The 24,260-nt window shown below is 38.2% G+C and overlaps 1 protein-coding gene across 3 annotated transcripts in view; it reads right to left on the reverse strand.

The window, feature by feature from the left end:
- ALKBH8 (alkB homolog 8, tRNA methyltransferase) overlaps positions 1-24,260 on the reverse strand; it is a 124,315-nt gene that overhangs the window by 93,529 nt on the left and 6,526 nt on the right. For 2 of the 3 annotated variants that reach the window (XM_061440212.1, XM_061440209.1), the window contains exons 2-3: positions 23,052-23,187; positions 16,879-17,116 (exon numbers count right to left, since the gene is read on the reverse strand). In XM_061440212.1, coding sequence (XP_061296196.1) covers positions 16,879-17,116; positions 23,052-23,187 — 374 coding nt within the window. The remainder of the gene's footprint in view (positions 1-16,878; positions 17,117-23,051; positions 23,188-24,260) is intronic. The other variant, XM_061440210.1, reaches the window with a different exon arrangement.

Genomic DNA, 24,260 nt, shown 5'->3' on the forward strand with positions numbered 1-24,260 from the left:
CTGATATTGATGCTTAAGATTGTTGATCTAATTAAGACATGTTAAGATTATTGTCAGACAGGACTGAGCGACTGAACTGAACTGAAGACGATTGTACCTAACCTAGGTTTAATAAATAAGACCTTACTAGATCTCTTGCAAGAAAAATAACTTGACATGAAATAACTTTAAAGTAAAAGTAAATGAAATAAGAACTTTGGTATAAAAACTTTAATGTAATTACATTTTAGAAATATCTACTTAAAATGATCTTTCCAGATATTTGGTAACTTAAAGTTCTAGAACTGTGTTAAATTAAGTGATGAAAGTTTATTAAATAGCTAAAAAGATACTGAGACATCAATTACTAAATAGAAAAATTAAGGTAGTTGGAAATATTGTTGAAAATGTTTGATATCACCTGAGATGTTCTCTATAAGAAAACAAATGTTTTTAAAAATTATCACTGGTGTTTATGCTCACCAATTTATAGAATGCTTCCCTGATAGCTCAGTTGGTAAAGAATCCACCTGGAATGCAGGAGACCCTGGTTCAATTCCTGGTTTGGGAAGATCTGCTGGAGAAGGGATAGGCTACCCACTCTAGTATTCTTGGGCTTCCCTTGTGGCTCAGCTGGTAAAGAATCTGCCGGCAATGTGGGAGACCTGGGTTCAATCCCTGGGTTGGGAAGATCCCCTGGAGAAGCGAAAGGCTATCCACTCCAGTATTTTGGCCTGGAGAATTCCATGGACTGTATAGTACATGGGGTCAAAAAGAGTCTGACACGACTGAGCCACTTCACTTTCACTTTCAATTTAAAGACAGTTCATAATTGCTTGTTAGCTTTACTAAAAATCAAAGCTTTAAGAGTTGAGGATTCTAATTTAAACATGTAGTTAATGTGAATAAGAATAACACAGTAACATTTCAGTATACAATAAGAAGTAGAATGCATGATTTCAGTAAAGAAGGTATGAGAAATGGAATTACATTTTATTAAAAAAAAATATGAGCTGGTTAATTTTATTTGGATGGAAAATGAGACACAGGATGGATACAGAAAGTGAAGAGAGAGTGTGGAAACAAACCCTGAGGAAAGAGTTCTATACACAGTCAGGATTAACCAAATTTAGACTGAAGTTGTTGAGTAAATGGACTTTAAGTGAGCTAGGACAGGACTGGAATTTAATTTGTTAAAATACTCCTTTTATAATAGATTGTGTGAGTTTCTGCACCCTTAAATGATCTATATTTATTTTCTTTTAATAGTTTTTGTGACTTTGGTTAAAAGAATAGGTATCATTTCATTGACCTATGATCCTGTTATGTTTTAAAACCTTTATGATATTTCTAACAAACTTTCCAAATATCAAAATCTAACTAAAGCTCTTTTAGTCTCCAGCTAACTCTGGGATGGATACTTTGAAGAAGCGTCTTTGAGACATCTCAGAGATGAATATTAAACTAAGTTTATTTGGTATTTTTATCTTCCCAACCCAGGGATTAAACCCAGGTCTCCCACATTTTACACAGATTCTTTACTATCTGAGCCACCAGAGAAGCCCCAACTCAAAAACATCCTCAAGTGATTGAAGATGAACTTTAGGTTGTAATGTATGGATAAATATCATTAATATAGATATTCCAAAATTTATATGACATCCCTAACATCTGGTATGTCCTGATATAATGTTATCAGTCATAATTGTAATGATTATACTAACATATTATATGTTGCAGAAATATCCAAGTTTCCTAATTACATTGTACTCAACTCTATACCATGCTATTTTAAGTTTTGTCCTTTACAGACTATCATAATTTTATACTGCTTTTACACAATAAAGATTTTCAAGAAGACATAGAAAGAACTTTAAAAAAAATGTGTTTCTGATAGGCTTGATGCTACTAAATTGTATAACAAATTACAAACTGTAATGGAAAACCTGCTTACTTCATACAGATCAAAAGGAATCAATTACATGGGACTAAATGAACTGATAAATGTGATAAATAACTTTGACTTCAGTACATACTAACTTCAATCTGTTTAAATAAACTTTTTTTTTATGCTGTGACTTACAAGTTGATAAAGAATGCCTTTGTAAATAAAGATAAAACATTTTCAGTATTCTCTCTGCCTGCTGCTGCTAAGTCACTTCTGTTGTGTCCGACTCTGTGTGACCCCATAAATGACAGCCCACCAGGCTCCCCCGTCCCTGGGATTCTCCAGGCAAGAACACCGGAGTGGGTTGCCATTTCCTTCTCCAATGCATGAAAGTGAAAAGTGAGTGAAGAAGCTCAGTCGACCTTGCCAAGATTTGGCTTCTCTGGCTGGCCTTCCTATGGACTTGATGGTATTGCAACTTGATTACAACTAGTTATACTAATAATTTGTTCTTTAACTTGTTTTCTGTTTCCAAATTGTTTATATCTTTATCTCTCTGCTACACTATGACTTTGTCAATGTTACTAGCTACATTACTTATAATATTTTTGTCTCTTACAGTATGTGACCAGGCATCCAACAAATGTAATGATGATTACATAACTTCAAGCAACTGGTCAAAAATATAGTTCTATATGCCATCAATAATTGTGATAGTGTGATTCTAGGTGTGGGAGGAAGCAGGCAAGGGAAAATATCTCATGGATCCTAATAGGTTAAAAGATAGAGGATCCAGAGAATCTTTTATTATCTGTCAATGAGTCTAATCTACTACCATAGTGGCTCAGACAGTAAAGAGTCTGTCTACAATGCAGGAGACCCAGGTTCGATCCCTGGGTCGAACTTGGGAAGATCCCCTGGAGAAGGAAATGGCAGCCCACTCCAGTATTCTTGCCTGGAAAATCCCATGGACCAAGAAGCGGTGGCTGCACAGGCGGAGGAGGGCCTAGAGGAGCTATTCCACATTCAAGGTCAGGAGGGGCAGCACTGAGGATATACCAAGGTAAGGAGCAGCAGATGCGCTTTGCTGCAGCAGCCGTGAAGAGATAACCCACGGCAAGGTAAGAGAAACCCAAGTAAGACGGTAGGTGTTGCAAGAGGGCATCAGAAGGCAGACACACTGAAACCATAATCACAGAAAACTAGTCAATCTGATCACACTAGGACCATAGCCTTGTCTAACTCAATGAAACTAAGCCATGCCCGTGGGGCCACCCAAGATGGGTGGGTCATGGTGGAGAGGGCTGACAGAATATGGTCCACTGGAGAAGAGAATGGCAAACTACTTCAGTATTCTTGCCTTGAGAATCCCACGAACAGTATGAAAAGGCAAAATGATAGGATACCGAAAGAGGAACTCCCTAGGTCAGTAGGTGCCCAATATGCTACTGCAGATCAGTGGAGAAATAACCCCAGAACGAATGAAGGGATGGAGCCAAGGCAAAAACAATACCCAGTTGTGGATGTGACTGGTGATAGAAACAAGGTCCGATGCTGTAAACAGCAATATTGCCTAGGAACCTGGAATGTCAGGTCCATGAATCAAGGCAAATTGGAAGTGGTCAAACAGGAGATGGCAAGAGTGCAAGTGGACATTCTAGGAATCAGCGAACTCAAATGGACTGGAATGGGTGAATTTAACTCAGATGACTGTTATATCTACTACTGTGGGCAGGAATCCCTTAGAAGAAATGGAGTAGCCATCGTGGTCAACAAAAGAGTCCAAAATGCAGTACCTGGATGCAATCTCAAAAACGACAGAATGATCTCTGTTCGTTTCCAAGGCAAACCATTCAATATCACAGTAATCCCAGTCTATGCCCCAACAAGTAATACTGAAGAAGCTGAACGGTTCTATGAAGACCTACAAGACCTTTTAGAACTAACACCCAAAAAAGATGTCCTTTTCATTATAGGGGACTGGAATGCAGAAGTAGGAAGTCAAGAAACACCTGGAATAACAGGCAAATTTGGCCTTGGAATACGGAATGAAGGAGGACAAAGACTAATAGAGTTTTGCCAAGAAAATGCACTGGTCATAGCAAACACCCTCTTCCAACAACACAAGAGAAGACTCTACACATGGACATCACCAGATGGTCAACACCAAAATCAGACTGATTATATTCTTTGCAGCCAAAGATGGAGAAGCTCTACACAGTCAACAAAAACAAGACCAGAAGCTGACTGTGGCTCAGATCATGAATTCCTTATTGCCAAATTCAGACTTAAATTGAAGAAAGTAGGGAAAAACCACCAGACCATTCAGGTTGACCTAAATCAAATCCTTTATGATTATACAGTGGAAGGAGAAATAGATTTAAGGGACTAGATCTGATAGAGTGCCTGATGAACTATGGACGGAGGTTCGTGACATTGTATAGGAGACAGGGATCAAGACCATGCCCATGGGAAAGAAATGCAAAAAAAGCAAAATGGCTGTCTGAGGAGGCCTTACAAATAGCTGTGAAAAGAAGAGAAGTGAAAAGCAAAGGAGAAAAGGAAAGATATAAGCATCTGAATGCAGAGTACCAAAAAATAGCAAGAAGAGATTAAGAAAGCCCTCCTCAGGGATCAATGCAAAGAAATAGAGGAAAACAACAGAATGGGGAAGACTAGAGATCTCTTCAAGAAAATTAGAGATACCAAGGGAACATTTTATGCAAAGATGGGCTCGATAAAGGACAGAAATGGTATGGACCTAACAGAAGCAGAAGATATTAAGAAGAGGTGGCAGGAATACACAGAAGAACTGGACAAAAAAGATCTTCACGACCCAGATAATCACGATGGTGTGATCACTCATCTAGAGCCAGACATCCTGGAATGTGAAGTCAAGAGGGCCTTAGAAAGCATCACTACAAACAGAGCTAGTGGAGGTAATGGAATTCCAGTTGAGCTATTCCAAATCCTGAAAGATGATGCTGTTAAAGTGCTGCACTCAATATGTCAGCAAATGTGGAAAACTCAGCAGTGGTCACAGGACTGGAAAAGGTCAGTTTTCATTTCAATCTCAAAGAAAGGCAATGCCAAAGAATGCTCAAACTACCGCACAGTTGCACTCATCTCACATGCTAGTAAAGTAATGCTCAAAATTCTCCAAGCCAGGCTTCAGCAATACCTGAACCATGAACTTCCAGATGTTCAAGCTGGTTTTCAAAAAGGCAGAGGAACCAGAGATCAAAATGCCAACATCCGCCTGATCATTGAAAAAGCAAGAGAGTTCCAGAAAAACATCTATTTCTGCTTGATTGACTATGCCAAAGCCTTCGACTGTGTGGATCACAATAAACTGTGGAAAATTCTGAAAGAGATGGGAATACCAGACCACCTGACCTGCCTCTTGAGAAACCTATATGCAGGTCAGGAAGCAACAGTTAGAACTGGACATGGAACAACAGACTGGTTCCAAATAGGAAAAGGAGTACGTCAAGGCTGTATATTGTCACCCTGCTTATTTAACTTATATGCAGAGTACATCATGAGAAATGCTGGACTAGAAGAAGCACAAACTGGAATCAAGATAGATGGGAGAAATATCAATAACCTCAGATTTGCAGATGACACCACCCTTATGGCAGAAAGTGAAGAGGAACTAAAAAACCTCTTGATGAAAGTGAAAGTGGAGAGAGAAAAAGTTGGCTTAAAGCTCAATATTCAGAAAACGAAGATCATGGCATCTGGTCCCATCACTTCATGGGAAATAGATGGGGAAACAGTGGAAACAGTGTCAGACTTTATTTTTGGGGGCTCCGAAATCACTGCAGATGGTGACTGCAGCCATGAAATTAAAAGACGCTTCTTACTACTTGGAAGAAAAGTTATGACCAACCTAGATAGCATACTGAAAAGCAGAGACATTACTTTGCCAACAAAGGTCCATCTAGTCAAGGCTATGGTTTTTCCAGTGATCATGTATGGATGTGAGAGTGGGAGAGTGAAGAAAGCTGAGCGCTGAAGAATTGATGCTTTTTAACTGTAGTGTTGGAGAAGACTCTTTGAGAGTCCCTTGGACTGCAAGGAGATCCAACCAGTCCATTCTGAAGGAGATCAGCCCTGGGATTTCTTTGGAAGGACTGATGCTAAAGCTGAAACCAATACTTTGGCCACCTCATGCGAAGAGTTGACTCATTGGAAAAGACCCTGATGCTGGGAGGGATTGGGGGCGGGAGGAGAAGGGGACGACAGAGGATAAGATGGCTGGATGGCATCACTAACTTGATGGACGTGAGTCTGAGTGAACTCCGGGAGTTGATGATGGACAGGGAGGCCTGGCGTGCTGTGATTCATGGGGTCGCAAAGAGTCGGACAGGACTGAGCGACTGAACTGAACTGAACTGAGTCTAATCTGGAAATTACCAGAAGTGGCATATCAACAAGAAAGAACTTTGGTCCAATCTGGGATAATCCGCCAAGTACCATGTGACAAAAAATAGTCATGAAATGTCTCTCAAATATTGGTCAAATTTCCGACCATGGGCAGAGACTGTGAAATGGGAGTATTTCCTGCCATATCAGTAATCAAGGATATAAAAACCATCAATGATTTCTTGCCTCCAAATGTAAACTGCTGAGCCCAGAGGGCACCCAAAAGAGAGGACAATGCCTTCAATACAGCAACTGTCAGCTGTCACCACTCCCTATGTTGAATGAAGAACTAAGGATATAATAAAATCAAGAAACAGGGGGTGGTCCCAAGATGGCAGAGGAACAGGATGGGGCGACCACTTTCTCCCCCACAAATTCATCAAAAGATCATTTGAATATGGAGAAACTTCCACAAAACAACTTCTCAACACTGGCAAAGGACACCAGACACTCATAAAGGTAGCCCAATGTCTTCACAAGGAGGTAGGACAAAAGATAAAAGATGAAAACAAAGATAAAAGATTTAGAGATGGAGACCTGTCCCAGGGAGGGAGTCATGAAGGAGGAAAAGCTTCCACACAATAGGAAATACTTTAACAGGCTGTCAGTGGGGAGCTGTGGAGTCTCAGCCACCAGCATAACTGGAAAAAAAAAAAAAAGAAAAACCACAGAATACACGCCTAACCACAACTACCAGTGGAGAAGTGGCTCAGATACTCACATCTGCCACCAGTGAGTGGGGGCTGGGCAGGGAGGCACAGGCTGGATCATCAGTCCTTAGAATAAATAACCAGGTTTGGATGACCTGCGAACAATCTGAGTAGGCTAATTTGACATAGCAACCAAAACTATGGGATCGCCAGAGAGATGAAAAAAAAAAAAAGGATGTTTCCTACAAAAGGCTCTAACGCCACGTGGTAACACCTGGCGCACTCACAGAACAAAAGACTGCATCTGCATCCTAGCAAATACCAAAGGAGAGGAAGCTAGCTGCTATTTGAAGCCCTCCCTCCCCGGAGGCAGAGAGGCAGGTGTGAGACAGAGTCGCAAGGCAAGGGGCCACTGCAATGTTGGCCCAAGAGACTGCATCTTCCACCAAGCTGTAAACAGGCTGCCAGCTAACCACATCTTCCTGGGATCCTGGAAGGTCCACATCCACCAGGAGAGTCACAGCCTGAGATCAGCTTCCCAGAGGAGACACACGGGACACGTGGGACTAGGCCCTCGTGGCACACACAGGAAACCAAGCAGCAGGGACTAGGGAGGTGGGTAAGATGCATGGCCCACCTGGGACCGTGGGCTCGCCAAGCACTGGTCGCTTGAGCAGCTTGGACCTGGGATGAGCACTAAACAGACACCCCATCTGGGCCTGTGCCTTTGTGGGGCACCCAGGAACCTGAGAGGCTTAGACTTGTGAAGTGCACAAAACACAGGATCCACTTGGGACAGGACGCTCACGGAGCACCCTGAGCCTGAGCACTGTGGACCCGGAAAGTACACTCCGCCTTGGGCTGTGGCAAACCCAGGGTGGTCCATCCATTGTGAGCATTGCCCACACATGCCAGCAGTATTTGTTTGCAATGTTCCTCCCTCTCCACAGCACAACTGAACAAGTGAGCCAAAATAAGTGGCCATCTTCGCCCCCTCATGTCAAGGCAGAAATTAAGACACTGAAGATACCTGCAAACAGAGCAAGCCAAAATAAACAAAGAAGGGGTAGCCACCCTGGAAGTGACAGGTGCAACAAATTAAAACCCTGACGTTAATGCTGATACTGTGTATTTTGGGGGCAGCTATAGACCTGGAGAACAAGTACAAGCCAGAACACAATCTGACACAGAACTGAACCCACATTGCCCACAACAGCTCCACAGAAATCCCTACATGTATTTTTACTATTATCACTTTTCAATTTTTGAAAACTTGAATTCTTTATTACTCCTTTAACTTTCATTTTTATAGCCTACTGTCACCTTTCTAAAAAAAAAAGAAACTATTTTTTAAAAAACAAATTCCATAAAAAGATAAAAAATATCTTTTTAATTTTTGTGATCAATTTTATATTTTCTATATTGGATCTTTGGGAGTTTAACCTCTAGTCTAAGTTTTTAATCTTTGCTTTTTGATATTTATTATTAATTTTCTATCTTTAAGAATCTAATCTTCAATATCCATTTTCACTCAGGGATTTGATTACTGGCTTGATAGCTCTCTCCCTTTTTGACTCTTCCCTTTTCTCCTCCTGGTCACCTCTATCACCCTCCTCCCTTTTCTCTTCTCTATATAACTGTGAATTTCTCTGGGTATTCTTAGCTGTGGAGAGGACTTAGGGACTTTATTACTGGCTTGACTTCTCTCTCCACTTTTGTCTCTTCCCTTTTCTCCTCCTTGTCACCTCTATCTCCCTCCTCTTTTCTCTCTACAACTCTGTGAAACTCTCTGTGTGTTTCTGGCTGTTCAGAGTTGTTTCACCACTAACCTGGGGGTTTTATCTTCTATGCTGTATGGATGGAGAAGTCGTGAGGCTACAGTAAGATTGGGAACAAAACCCAGAGGCAGGAGGCTCAACTCCAGAACTTTAGAACATCAGAGAATTCCTGACTCAGGGAACATTAATAGACAAGAGCCCACCTTAAAGACTCCATACCTACACTGAAACCAAGCTCCACCAAAAGCCAGCAAGTTTCAGTTCAAGACACCACACTAATTCTCCAGCAAAATAGGCACACAACCCTGAACATTAAAAGATGGGCAGCCCAGAGCTATACCAAACCCATAGACAACCCAAAACTACTACTGAACATCTCATGGCACTCTGGAGAGAAGAGATCCAGCTCCAACCACCAGAATACAGACACAGGTTCCCCCACCCAAGAAACCTTGACAAGCTGCTGGTCCAACCCCACCCACAGTGAGCAGACTCCACAATTAAGAGGAACCACAACCTTCCAGACTACAGAAAGGGCACCCCAAACACAGCAAGCTAAGCAAAATGAAAACACAGAAATCTCCAGCAGGTGAAGAAACATGATAAAAACCCACCAAACCAAACACAAAACAGGTAAACAGGGAGTCTATCTGAAGAAGAACTCGGGATAATTAAAGATGATCCGAAGTTTTGTAAACAAAATGGAGTTACAGATAAATAAACGAGACAAGGATCGAGAAGATGCAAGAAATGTTTAACAAGGATCTAGAAGAAACAAAGAAGAGTCAATCAATAACGAACAATGCAATAACTAAGATTAAAAACACTCTGGAGGAAACCAACAGCAGAATAACTGAGACAGAAGAGAGGAATAGTGAGGTGGAAGATAGAATGGTGGAAATAAATTAAGAAGAGAGGGAAAAATAAAAAGAAATGAGGACAACCTCAGAGACCACTGGGACAATGTTAAACGCCCCAACAGCTGAATCATACATGTCCCAGAAGAAGAAGAAGACAAAAAGAAAGGGCATGAGAAAGCACTTGAGGAGATAATGGTTGAAAACTTCCCTAAAATGGGGAAGGAAATAGCCAACCAAGTCCAAAAAACTCAGAGAATCCCAAACAGGATGAACCCAAGGCAAAACACCACAAGACACATATTAATCAAACTAACAAAAATTATACACAAAGACTAAATATTAAAAGCAGCAAGGGAGAAGCAATAAATCATACACAAGGGGATCCCCATAAGGATAACAGCTGATCTTTCAAAAGAAACTCTTCTGATTAGAAGGGAATGGCAGGGCATATTTAAAGTGATGAAAGAGAAAAACCTACAACCAAGATTACTCTACCCAGCATGGATCTCATTCAGATATGAAGGAGAATTCAAAAGCTTTAAAGACAAGCAAAAGCTGAGAGAATTCAGCACTACCAAACCAGCTCTTCAACAAATGCTAAAGAATCTTCTCTAGACAGAAAACACAGAGGTTTATAAAAATGAACCCAAAATAACAAAGTAAATGGTAATGGTATCATACTTATCAATAATTTACCTTATACATAAATGGGTTAAATGCTCCAACCAAAAGACAAAGACTAGCCAAATGGATACAAAACAAAACCCCTAGATATGCTGTCGACAAGAGACCCACATCAAACCTAGGCACACATACAGATTGAAAGTGAGAGGCTGGAAGATGACATTTCATGCAAATGGAGACCAAAAGAAAGCAAGAGTAGCAATACTCATATTAGATAAAATAGACTTTGAAATAAAAACCATGACAAGGAACAAAGAAGGACACTACATAATGATCAAGGGACTAATCCAAGAAAAAGATATAACAATTATAAATATATATGCACCAAACACAGGAGCACTTCAATAATGTAAGGCAAATGCTAACAAGTATGAAAGGGGAAATTAACAGCAACACAATAATAGTGGGGGAATTTAATACCCCATTTACACCTATGGATAGATCAGCCAAACAGAAAATTAGCAAGGAAACACAAGCTTCAAACTATGCAATGGACCAGTTAGACCTAACTGATATCTACAGGGCATTTTGCCCCAAAACAATGGATTTTGCCTTTTTCTCAAGTGCACACGGAACATTCTCCAGGATAGATCATATCCTAGGCCTAAAATCTAGCCTTGGTAAATTTTAAAAACTTGAAATTGTTTCAAGCATCCTTTCTGATCACAATGCAGTAACATTAGATAATAACTACAGGAAAAAAAAACTATAAAAAACACAAACATAAGGAAGCTAAACAACATGCTTCTGAATAACCAACAGATCATAGAAGAAGTCAAAAAGGAAATCAAAATATGCATAGAAACAAATTATAATGAAAACATAACAATCCAAAACCTATGGGATTCAATAAAAGCAATGCTAAGAGGGAAGTTCATAGCAATACAAGCCTACCTCAAGAAACAAGAGAAACATCAAATAAACAACCTAACTTTACACATAAGCAACTAGAAAACAACAACAATAAAACCCAAAGTTAGTAGAAGGAAAGAAATCATAAAAATCAGAGCAGAAATAAATGAAAAAGAAATGGACTATAATAAAGATAAACAAAACTAAAAGCTGGTTCTTTGAGAATATAAACAAAATAGACAAACCGTTAAACAAAATAAACAAAATAGACAAGCCAGACTCATCAATGAAAAAAGGAAGAAGAATCAAATCAACAGAATTAGAAATAAAAATGGAGATATCACAACAGACAACACAGAAATACAAGAGATCATAAGAGACTACTATGATCAACTATATGTGAATAAAATGGACAACTTGGAAGAAATGGACAAAAGTCTTAGAAAAGTATAACCTTCCATAACTGAACCAGGAAGAAATAGAAAATCTGAACAGACCAATTACAAGCACGGAAATAGAAACTGTAATCAAAAATCTTCCAACAAACAAAAGCCTAGGACCAGATGGCTTCACAGGTGAATTCTACCAAAAATGTAAAGAGCTAATACCTATCCTACTCAAACTCTTCCAGAATATTGGAGAGGAAGGTAAACTCCCAAACTCATTCTATGAGGCCACCATCACTCTAATACTAAAACCAGACAAAGATGCCACACACAAAAAAATAGAAGCAAACTCCAAGCTAATATCACTGATGAACATAGATGCAAAAATCCTCAACAAAACTCTACCAAATAGAATCCACCAACATATTTAAAAGATCATACATCATGACCAAGCGGGCTTTGTTTCAGAGATGCAAGGAGTCTTCAATATTCACAAATCAATGTCATACACCACATTAACAAAATTAAAGATAAAAACCATATGATTATTTCAACAGATGCAGAGAAACCCATTTATGATTAAAAAAAAAAAAAAAAAAACTCTGCAGAAAGCAGGAATAGAAGGAGCATACCTCAACATAATGAAAACCACATATGACAAACCCACAGAGAACATTATCCTCTGGTGAAAAACTACAAGGATTTTCTCTAAAATGAGGAAAAAAGGGTGCCAACTCTCACAACTACTTTTCAACAGTTTTGGAAGGCCTAGCCACAGCAATCAGAGAAGAAGAAATAGAAGGAATCCAAATTGGAAAAGAAGTGAAACTCTCACTGTTTGCAAATGACATGATCCTCTATATAGAAAACCCGAAAGATACCACCAGAAAATTACTAGAGTTAATCAATGAATATAGTAAAGTTGCAGGATATAAAATTAATACACAGATATCACTTGAATTCCTATACACTAACAATGAAAAAACAGAAAGAGAAATTAAGGAAACAATCCCATTCACCATTGCAATGAAAAGAATAAAATACTTAGGAATAAATTTACCTGAAGAAACAAAAGACCTATATATAGAAAACTATAAAACAATGATGAAAGAAATCAAAGATGACACAAATAGATGGAGAAATATACCATGTTCATGATTGGAAGAATCAATGTAGTGAAAATAACTACACTACCCAAAGCAATCTATAGATTCAATGCAATTCCTATAAAGCTACCAATGGTATTTTCAACAGAACTAGAACAAATAATTTCACAATTTGTATGGAAACAAAAAAAACCTCAAAGAGCCAAAGCAATCTTGAGAAAGAAGAATGGAACTGGAGGAATCAACCTGCCTGAATTCAGACTATATTACAAAGCTACAGTCATCAACACAGTATGGTATTGGCACAAAGACAGAAATATAGATCAATGGAACAAAATAGAAAGCCCAGAGATACATCCATGCACCTCTGGACACCTTATATTTTTGACAAAGGAGGCAAAAACATACAATTGATAAAAGACAGTCTCTCTAGCAAGTGGTGCTGGGAAAATTGGTCAACCATGTGTAAAAGAATGAAACTAGAACACTTTGGAACACCATACACAAAAATAACTTCAAAATGGATTAAAGATCTAAATGTAACACCAGAAACTATAAAATTTTAGTGGAAAATATAGACAGAACACTTAAACCACAGGAAGATCCTCTATGTCCCAACTCCCAGAGTAATGGAAATAAAAACAAAAATAAACAAATGGAACCTAATTAAACTTAAAAGCTTTTGCAAACAAAGGAAACTATAAGCAATGTGAAAAGGCAGTCTTCACAAGAAAATAACAGCAAATGAAACAACTGACAAAGAATTAATCTCCAAAATATACAAGCAGCCCATGCAACTCAATACCAGAAAAACAAATAATCCAATCAAAAAATGGCCAAATAACTAAACAGACATTTCTCCAAAGAAGACATACAGATGGCTAATAAACACGTGAAAAGATGCTCAACATCACTCGTTATTAGAGAAATGCAAATCAAAACCATCATGAGGTATCATCTCATGCCAGTCAGAATGGCCACCAACAAAATGTCTACAAACAATAAGTGTTGGAGAGGGTGTGGAGTAAAGGGAACCCTCTTACACTGTTGGTGGGAATGCACACTGGTACAGCCATTATGGAGAACCATATGGAGATTTCTTATAACACTGCAAATAGAACTGTCATATGACCCAGCAATCCCACTGCTGGGCATGTACACCAAGGAAACCAGAATTGAAAGAGACACATGTACCCCAATGTTCACTGCAGCACTGTTTACAATAGGCAGGACATGAAAACAACCAAGGTGTCCATTGGCAGATGCATGGAAATTGTGGTACATAAACACAATGGAATATTATGCAACTATAAAAGGGAAGACATTTGAGTCAGTTCTAATGAGGTGGATAAACTGGAATCTATCATACAGAGTGAAGTAAGTGAGAAAGAGAAACACCAATTCAGTATAATAACACATATATATGGAATTTACAAAGATGGTAATAACAATCCTATATACAAGGCAGCAAAAGAGACACAGATGTAAAGAACAGACTTTTGGACTCTGTGGGAGAAGGTGAAAGTGGGATAATTTGGGAGAATAGCACTGAAACATGTATATTACCATATGTAAAATAGATGACCATGCAAGTTCAATGCATGGAGCAGAGCACCCAAAGTCAGTCAGTGCTCTGGGACAACCCAGAGAGATGGGGTAGGGAGGGAGATGAGTGGGGGGTTCAGGATTGGCAGACATATGTGCACCTGTAGCTGACTCATGTCGATGAATGGCAAAAACCATCACAATACTGTAAAGTTAATTATTCTTCAATTAAAATAGTTAAATTTTTTTTCAAGTCAAGAAACAGGATTCTGGCCCCACATAGGTGAGGTTCACATGGAAGAAATTATTTCAGTATACCCAGACGCTTGCATATTTCTAAACTTAGAAAAGTGTTAAATTCCTTAACTTGAAAGATATATGATTTTCCCTAATTAACAGTAATCTTTGACATTGAGACTACCTGCCCCACTGTATTGCAAACTCCTACATAACTTGACTGCTTCCCCCACTGCCTCAAAGCAGTTTCTCAGGACTACTTGAGATGCTGTCTCCTGGGCTTGAAGTCCTAAACATTCCCACCAAATAAAACATAACTGTCAATTTCTAGGTTGTGACTGGTTTTTTCAGTCAACATTCTAAGCCTCATTTTTAGAAATCATAATGTTGAAAGGCATATAACACGTCAGTATGTGTGCTGCCAAAGCCCAGCACACAACATATTAAAAATACAAAAATTAAGGCTGAGATAAAAATCATGGTACATTTTATCCACTGCAATTACCAATAGCAAATACAACAGTATTTACTTAAGTATTTTGTTTGAACACGATCAGGCCACTTTTTAAATCTAAGAAAGTTTTCTCATATCTACAGTATGCCCCTCCATAAACAAACCAGATTCTAAATACTTACTATAAAATTTAAATATTCATTTTTACTTCTATGGTCAAGTAATAGAAAAATGTGAAATAACAGTATGGTGGTTTCTCAAAAATCTAGAGTTGCTATATGACCCAGCAATTCCACTCCTGGGCATACATCTGGACAAAACTATAATTCAAAAAGATACACACACACCAATGTTCCCAGTAGCATTATTTACAACAGCCAAGACATGGAAGAAACATAAATGCCCATGGACAGATGAATGGATAAAGAAAATGTATGTGTACACACACACACACACATATATATATAATGGAATACTACTCAGCCATAAAAAAATGAAAGAATGCCACCTGTAGCAACATGGATCGAAACAGAGATTATCATACTAAGGTAAGTGAGAAAGAGAGAGACAAATACCATATGATATCACTTACATGTGGAATCTAAAATATGACACATATGATCTTATTTACAAAACAGAAACAGATTTACAGATATAGGGAGCAGATTTTTGGTTGCTTGCCAAGGGCAGGGAGGTAGGAGAGGCATGGTTTGTGAGTTTGGGGTTAGCAGATGCAAGCTACTGCATATAAAATGGATACACAACAAGGTCCTACTGTGTAGCACAGGAAACTATATTCAATATCCCATATAAACCATAGTGTAAAATATATCACATATATATATAACTGAATCACCTCGCTATATACCAGAAACTAATACAACATTGTAAGTCAACTATACTTCAATTAAAAAAAAAGAAAGTCTCTGGATCTAATATAGGATTTCAAATAAAAACCATTCCAAAATTCATTTCATGCAATTTCTTACACTGTTCAACATGCTGGAGGAAAACCCAATGATAATATTCTCTGATTAAGATTTATTCTTAAACCATATAATTTTTAAAAACTGACCACAAAAACAAAATATGAAAACAATCTGCTTTGCAAAATCTGAAAGCTTAAGTCAGATTTAAAATTAAGTACATATAGAAACTGAGAATTATAACTTATAAAACATATCTTTAATGGAGTTATTTAAAGTTTCCTTTGAGTCTTATTTTAAAAAACATCATTTTGACATATACTCACTTACTTACCCACAGCTTATCTAGACAAAACTGTTTAACTGCCTAAACAGGTAGCAAATGAATATAATAGCAGGAGATGAGATGTTTAAACATCAAAGTTCATCTCAATATATCTCATTTCCATGGGTCAGTGGTGAAAAGATGGAATAACCCCTACAGCAATTTTGTAAAGCAGTCTGTCAAACTTTTATTTAAATTAGTTAATTGAATTTATTTAAATAAAATCAAATTTTAAAATCCACAGAATCATGCTGGACAACACAGATATAAAATATAAACATATTTCTACCAACACAGAAAGTTCAACTGACTATCACCACTATAAAGCTTCATGCATCTTTGGTGGCTAAAGCTATTCCTCCATAATCGTGAACCTTGGCACACAATCATTTGGATCACAATTAATTCCTAAGTGATTAATTGAAAGCTTCTAGGTAGACATTGTAAAATAAATCTGAACCCTTAAGAATAAATACTGAAAAACACAATTAGACAGCAGGGTTCCAAAATAAATAACATATATAATAAAGATATTGTTAGCTTGGTGGGACCAGCTCCTCAGAAATAATTAACTGTATCTCAATCATCTCCCTTCAACTACTAGTCCCATACCTATACAAAACTAGGCGTTTAAAGAATGTTAAAAAAAAGAGGGGTTTGCTTAACCCCAAAATGGGATGTCCTATTTTGTTTCACAATAACTAAAACTTTCGACTTAGATATGAAAGAAAACTCACACAAAAGCAAAAACATTTTTAAAAAGATACCTGTCTGATATACCTTTTTCCACAAAATTCAAGTACAGGATGATCTTTTGTCCTAAATCATCTACTATTTCTTTACCATTAAGAGTATCATAGGCTTTCTTGGATTCTTCTACAGTTTTGTATCTTACACATGAGTAGGGTTTATTAGGTGGCATTAAGAGAGCATCCACCAATCCACATTTCTCTAAAACCGGAAGCAGTTGGTTCCTACTCACTTGATTACCCAAACCACCATTGGCAACAATCAGACTCTAAAAAGACAAAAAAAGAAAGTAATATGAGCAGTTGATATCAACCTGTTATTTTTAAATAACATTTTAAAATAAAATATTGTAAATGATACTGATTTTTAAATAGCCTTTTAGTGACCATAAACACAAATTAAAAGATAACTTTCACTGTTCATAAATTTAACATAATGAAACAGAAAGAAGAGGTAGAGAGGAGAAGAAACGAGGATTTACATAAATCTTGCTTTTTGGCTAGACACTGTGCTATATATTTTTATACTCAATCTTCATTAAAACAATCTTCACAACAATCTTGTATGTGCTCAGTCACATCTGACTCTTTGTGGCCCCACAGACTGTAGCCCACCAAGCTCTTCTGTCCATGGAGTTTTCCAGGCAAGAATACTGGAGCAATTTGCCATTTCCTACTTCAGGGGATCTTCCCAATCAAGGGACTGAACCTGCATCCCTGCAACTCCTTCATTGGCAGGTAGATTCATCACTAGCACAACCCGAGAAGCCCTCACAATAATCCTACAAAGTGGGTAATATTAGCCCCACTTCATATGGAAAGAAACTAAAAATCAGAAAATGAGGTTAAGGTAGTAATTGTTTGGGGTTGAATTTCAAATTTACTTCTGTCAGTTTCCAGAATCTATACTTTTGGATATAACCATTATACAATGTTTACTAAAAACTAAAGGTAAAGGTACTGGCTCAAAGAAAAAAACAACTACGAGTTCTATTGAATACGAATTAGGAAAAGTTTCCTGTATCTGGATTATCCAGTCATTTTGCAATTAAATTTTTTTCTTTGAAAATATCATGCTTACTTCCTTGTCATTTGCAATCCTGTTCAACTTTACTCAAGGAATTTGGTGGGGAAGAGGTCTCCTATTTTTATCCTGATGCTTGAAGCCTCATAGTCTCTATACTTAAAAACATTCTTCACCATGTTAAGATCTTGAAATTCTGAAGCATAACAAAAGTAAACAACTAATGGCCTACCCACGTCAGTTTCATCATTTACACCAGACACTGGCAAAGCTTTTCTGAAAAATGCCAGAGAGTAAATATTCTAGGTTTCACAGATCATACAAGGCTCTGTCACATAGTTCCATTAATTATTTTTTGTTGTTCAGTCATCCAGTTGTGTCCAACTCTTTGCAACCCCAGGGACTGCAGCATGCCAGGTCTCCCTGTCCCTCATCATCTCCTGAAGTTTGCCCAAGTTCATGTCCATTGCATCAGTGTTGACATCCAGCCATCTCATTCTCCGACACCCTCTTCTTCTGCCCTCAATCTTTTCCCAGCATCAGGGACTTTTCTAATGAGTCGGCTGTTTGCACCAGTTGACCAAAATACTGGAGCTTCAGCTTCAGCATCAGTTCTTCCAAAGTGTATTCAGGGTTGATTTCCCTTAAGATTAACTGGTTTGATCTCCTTGCCATCCAAGGGACTTTCAGGAGTCTTCTCTAGCACCATAGTTTGCAGGCATCAATTCTTTGATGTTCTGCCTTCTTTACAGTCCAGCTCTCACAACTGTGCATGACCACTGGGGAGACCACAGCCTTGACTATTACAAACCTTTTGTCAGCAGAGTAATGTGTCTGCATTTCAATATACTGTCTAGGTTTGTCATAGTTTTCCAGCCAAGAAGCAATCATCTTCTGATTTCTTGGCTGCAGTTACCATCTGCAGTGATTTTAGAGCCCAAGAGAAGGAAATCTGTCACTACTTCCACCTTTTCCCCTTCTATTTTCCATGCAGTAATAGGGCAGGATGCCGTGATCTTATTATTAATATTTAGTTTTAAGCTAGCTATTTCACTCTCCTTCTTCACCCTTATCAAGAGGTTGATCAAGAGGTTCTTTAGTGCCTCTTCACTTTTTGCCACTAGAGTGGTATCATCCACGTAACTGAGATTGTTGATGCTTCTCCCGCCTATCTTGATTCTAGCTTATAACTCATCCAGCCTGGCATTTCTCATAATGTGCTCAGCGTACAGGTTAAATAAACAGGGTGACAGCAGACAGCCCTGTCATACTTTCTTAATTCTGAACCAATCAGTTGTTCTGTACAGGGTTCTAACTGTTGCTTCATGACCCACAGAAAGGTTTCTCAGGAGACAGGTTAAATGTGTCTGGTATTCCCATCTCTTTGAGAGCTTTCCACAATTTGTTATGATTCACACAGTCAAAGGGTTTAGTATAGTTGATGAAACAGAGATAGATGTTTTTCTGGAATTCCCTTGCTTTCTCTATTATCAGGCGAGTGTTGGCAATTTGATCTCTGGTTACTATGCCCTTTCTAAACCCAGGTAGGTCATCTGGAAGTTCTTGGTTCGTGTATTGCTGAAGCCCAGTGTGCAACATTTTAAGCATAACCTTACTAGCATGGGAGATGAGTGCAACTGTCTGACGGTTTGAACATTCTTTAGTACTACCCTTCTTGGGGACTGGAATGAGGATTGACCTTTTCCAGTCCTGTAGCCACTGCTGTGTCTTCTAGATGTGCTGATATATTGAGTGCAGCACTTTGACAGCATCATCCTTTGGGGTTGTGAACAGCTACTAGAATTCCATCGCATCCACTAGCTTTCTTAACAGCAGTGCTTCCTAAGTAAGGCCCACTTGACTTCACACTCCAGAATATCTGGCCCTGGGCTCTGGGTAACTGATCACACTATCATACTTATCCAGTTCATCAAGATCTTTTTTGTACAATTCTTCTGTGTATTCTTTCCATCTCTTCTTGATCTCTTCAGCATCTACTAAGTCTCTATTTAGTTGTAATTTTTTAACAACCCTTAAATTGTAAAACTCTTTCTTAGCTAACAAGTCAGATTTGACCTGAAGACAGTAGTCTGCCAACACTTGATTTATATGAAGCTGGAGTTTAGAACATAATGTATCAGTTTCATATGTATAAAATGAGAAGGTTCATATCTAGAACCTTGTTTTAAAAGAATATAAAAGAAATTATTATAAAATTGGATAATAAGTAAAACTCTGCTCTGTTATGGGGCAGCCAATAGTTTATATGTACGGTGGCTCAGTGGTAAAGAATCCACCCGCAGTGCAGGAGAAACAGGTTTGATCCCTGGGTGGGGAAGGTGCCCTGGAGAAGGAAATGTCAACCCACTCCAGTATTCTTGCCTGGGAAATCCCATGGACAGAGGAGCCTGGCAGACTACCATCCATGGGGTTTCAAAAGAGCTGAACAGGACTTAATGACAAAAGAACATGTAAGTATACACACACATACACACAACAACCATACTAATACAATACTATAAAATATGGTATAAAATTTAGTCTCAGATGGTTTATCCTGGACTCATTAAGTGAGATTATAAATTAAAGTACCAGAATAGCTTTGGTCATATGTAGCCATAATACAAAAATATTTCCAGTATTCCCAAATCTAAGGACATACAAGTTTTGTAACTGACAAGGATCCATAGCCCTACCTAGGAATTGGGGAAGACAGTGAGAGGTGACCTGAGGAGTAGCAGTACTCAGAAATGCTGTCCAAGTGATTTGTGGGCAATGCTAAAGTCAAACCACACAAAAACAAGTGCAATGCGGGAAGGAAGGGAGGAACTTACTTACTATTACATGTGGGCTATACAATTAACGCTTACTTTAATAAACAGTTGTTCAGTCAAGCAATTTTTCCAGTAATATGAAGAAAAGAATTCAGATTTTTTTAAAGTTATCTCAGTCCTGATAGGTTGAGGACCATGGCTCTAGAAAAACCTAACAATCTCTATAACATTGTACAAAGATACCTACGTGCATGCGTGCTAAGTTGCTTTAGTCGTGTGTGACTCTGTGCAACCCTAAGGACTGAAGCCTGCCAGGCTCCTCTGTCCACAGGTTCTCTAGGCAAGATCACTGGAGTGGATTGCCATGCCTCCTCCAAGGGATCTTCTGACCCAGGGATCAAACCTACGTCTCTTAAGACTCCTGTACGGGCAGGCGGGTTCTTTACCACTATTACCACTGGGAAGTCCACAAAGATATCTATATTTATGACATATAGTAAAAAAAGCATTTGTTCTCCTCTAGATATATAACATATAATTGGAAGTCCTTCTACAAATGTTTTCTCTTCCTTAAAAAGTACTGAGAGGAAAAAAATAATCAAGTCCAAATAAAATGACACTTTGGGAGCCATGAAGATGAGGTTAAAACTTCTAAAGATCTAAAACAGAAGTTCATCTCAACCAGAAACAAGTTTCAGAGGCAGCAAACGAACCCATTTCTTTTCTTACTACTTTTCTACACAACCCCTGTAAGGGGAAAAAAAGCCAGTTATGCTTGAGAATTGATGAAAATAGAGTATGTCATTAATCTTCTGAAAGCCTCACAGCCACAGTGGCTCTTGGCAGTAAGTGTGTGCATATATATTAATTCTAATCTATTATCTACTCCATCCTTTTTTGTGGGATTTGGTTTAAATTATCTGAAGTTATTAATTTGTGTGTGTGTGTGTGCTTTTATCGAAGGTCTTCTTCAGGAAAGGAAAAGTCCTCCACTAGGCTGGTTTTTAGATGATGTCTTACAACTGTTTCTTCAGTGCTTAGTGTTTGATAAGGATTTTGCATCTGCAAAGCACATTTCTTATCAGCCCCATCTTGGCGCTCCTGCTCTCCACTGCAGAACCAGGCCACAGGAACACATCTCACACCACAAGCAGCTTACCTAATTACATTAAACTGTATTTCATCGGTTGTGGAGCCCACGAGCCACCCAGCATCATCAGCACAGGCAGAGGGAGCAGGAGTACCTGGAGGCCCGTGACCATGAGGGAACAGTACAGGAACCTGGGCGTGAGGCACACTGTGCAAGGACACCATGGGTGGGTGAGCCTGAAGCTACTAATATGTAAGGAAATCTAAGCAGGGCTAATACTAAAGCTCCACTCATTCCTAAACTGCGATGCAGCACAGAAGACAGAACAAGAGTGACAGAAGAGTACTAGTCTGAGAATCAAGAGATCTAAGTTTTGATCTCAGCTTCACCTTCTAAACTGTATGTCTTTGGCCCTCAGTAGTAAGTTCCCTTACTATCCTTATCCTATATCTTTACAATCAGAACAAATAGCATAAGAATACTTTATACTCATATGGTATTTCAATGACTAGGAAGTACTATCATACACATGTTCTCTTTAGAATCTAACAACCCAATGTAATAAAAAGGTATGTAATAGTATGTCCTTACAAATGAAGAAAGCTGAGGTCAAAGGGTACTGCTCATGTACAAATAAGTGGAGAAGCTAAGAGTTAAGCTAACTTCTCCTCATTCATAGCCCAGGAAGAGTTGTGTGTGTGTGTGTGTGTATACATACATACATATATATCATTTAATCATTGCCCATCAGATAATAAAAAGGTTTTATAAATAAAATCTGATAAATAAAAAATGTTTCACAGCATATAATCAAAATACTTTATAATAGAGATGAAGTTAGGAATAGAAGAAAGAAGACTGCATTAGGGTACAAAAGATCTAGCTTTAGATTTCAACTCAGCACCTTATATCAATGGACATATCACAACCTCTCAGAACCTTAGTTTTCTCACCTATCTCATAATGACTTCTAGGAAATTAAATATAATAATGAATATAAGTATGCTTTATAAACTGTAAATAGATATATGGTGTTATTGTTATTAATGCAGAATTGCAGTTTCCTCTAGTTCAAACAACACAATCAATGGAAATTCAAACTATACTAGGCTATGTCCCAAAACAGAAAGTTAGAAGCTCCTATCATATATATATATATATATATATATATATATATATATATACACACACACATTTAACAGAGATTGTAACACATGATGGAACTTCTTCTCTGAGCAATTATTAACAGTGCTACTTAGAACACAATAACATGACAATACATTTAAATTCAAATTATAATAATAGTTCTAGGTTACCTGAGTAGCATAAGATACTGTCTCAATGCCTTCATGTCTCAGCAAAGTATGCCTGGCTTTAATTTGTTTCCTTAAGAGTTTCTTCTCAGTTTTACTGAGTTTGTAATTACTTTGGTGGTTGCTATCCATGACAATCCTGGGGAAAAAAAGAAAGGACAAAATGTCAATCTTAGGAATCAGAAAGGGATAGTTATAATACTGTTCATGTATTTTATACTTTATAAATGTTTCTATGTGACAATTTTTAAACACCTACTATACTTTTCACCAACCAAGAGAAGTGAGAACAAACAGATGCATGGACAACAAAGGAATATTTAAGAAGGTAACAAAGAAGCAAAAACATCTAACAGCATCCCTGGTAGGTTCTACAAAACAGTCAGTGCTTTAGTGCTATTAAGTGGGCTGTTTTCCCATATCCAATCTCTTTATTTATGAAGTCATAAGTAAAATGCACCAGACAAATCTCACATGTTCTTGTTATTGTTGTTCAGTCACTAAGTCGTATCCTACTCTTTGCAGCTTCATGGACTGCAGCACACCAGGCTTCCCTGTCCTTTACTTTCTCCTGGCGTTTGCTCAAACTCATGTCCACTGAGTCAGTAATGCCATCCAACCGTCTCATCCTCTGCTGCCCCCTTCTCTTCCTGCCCTCAATCTTTCCCAGCATCAGGTTCTTTTCCAATGAGTCAGCTCTTTCCATCAGGTGGCCAAAGTACTGGAGTTTCAGCTTCAGCATCAGTTCTTTCAATAGTCAGGGCTGATTTCCCTTAGGATTGACTGGTTTGATCTCCTTGCTGTCCAAAGGACTCTAAACAGTGTTTCCAGCATCACAATCCAAAAGCATCAATTCTTTGGCACTCAGCCTTCTTTGTGTTCCAACTCTCACATCCATACATGACTACTGGAAAAACCATAGCTTTGATTTTATGGACCTTTGTCAGCAAAGTGATGTCTCTGCTTTTGAATATGCTGTCTAGGTTTGTTATAGCTTTCCTTCCAAGGAGCAAGTGTCTTCCAATTTCATGGCTACAGTCACCATGTGCAGTGATTTTGGAGCCCAAGAAAATAAAAGCTGTCACTGTTTCCACTTTTTTCCCATCTATTTGCCATGAAGTGAAGGGACTGGATGCCATGATCTTAGTTTTTTGAATGTTGAGTTTTAAGCCAGCTTTTTCACTCTCCTCTTTTACCTTCATCAATATTAGG

Source organism: Bos javanicus, chromosome 15 (genome assembly GCF_032452875.1).
Source record: "Bos javanicus breed banteng chromosome 15, ARS-OSU_banteng_1.0, whole genome shotgun sequence".
NCBI lineage: Eukaryota > Metazoa > Chordata > Mammalia > Artiodactyla > Bovidae > Bos > Bos javanicus.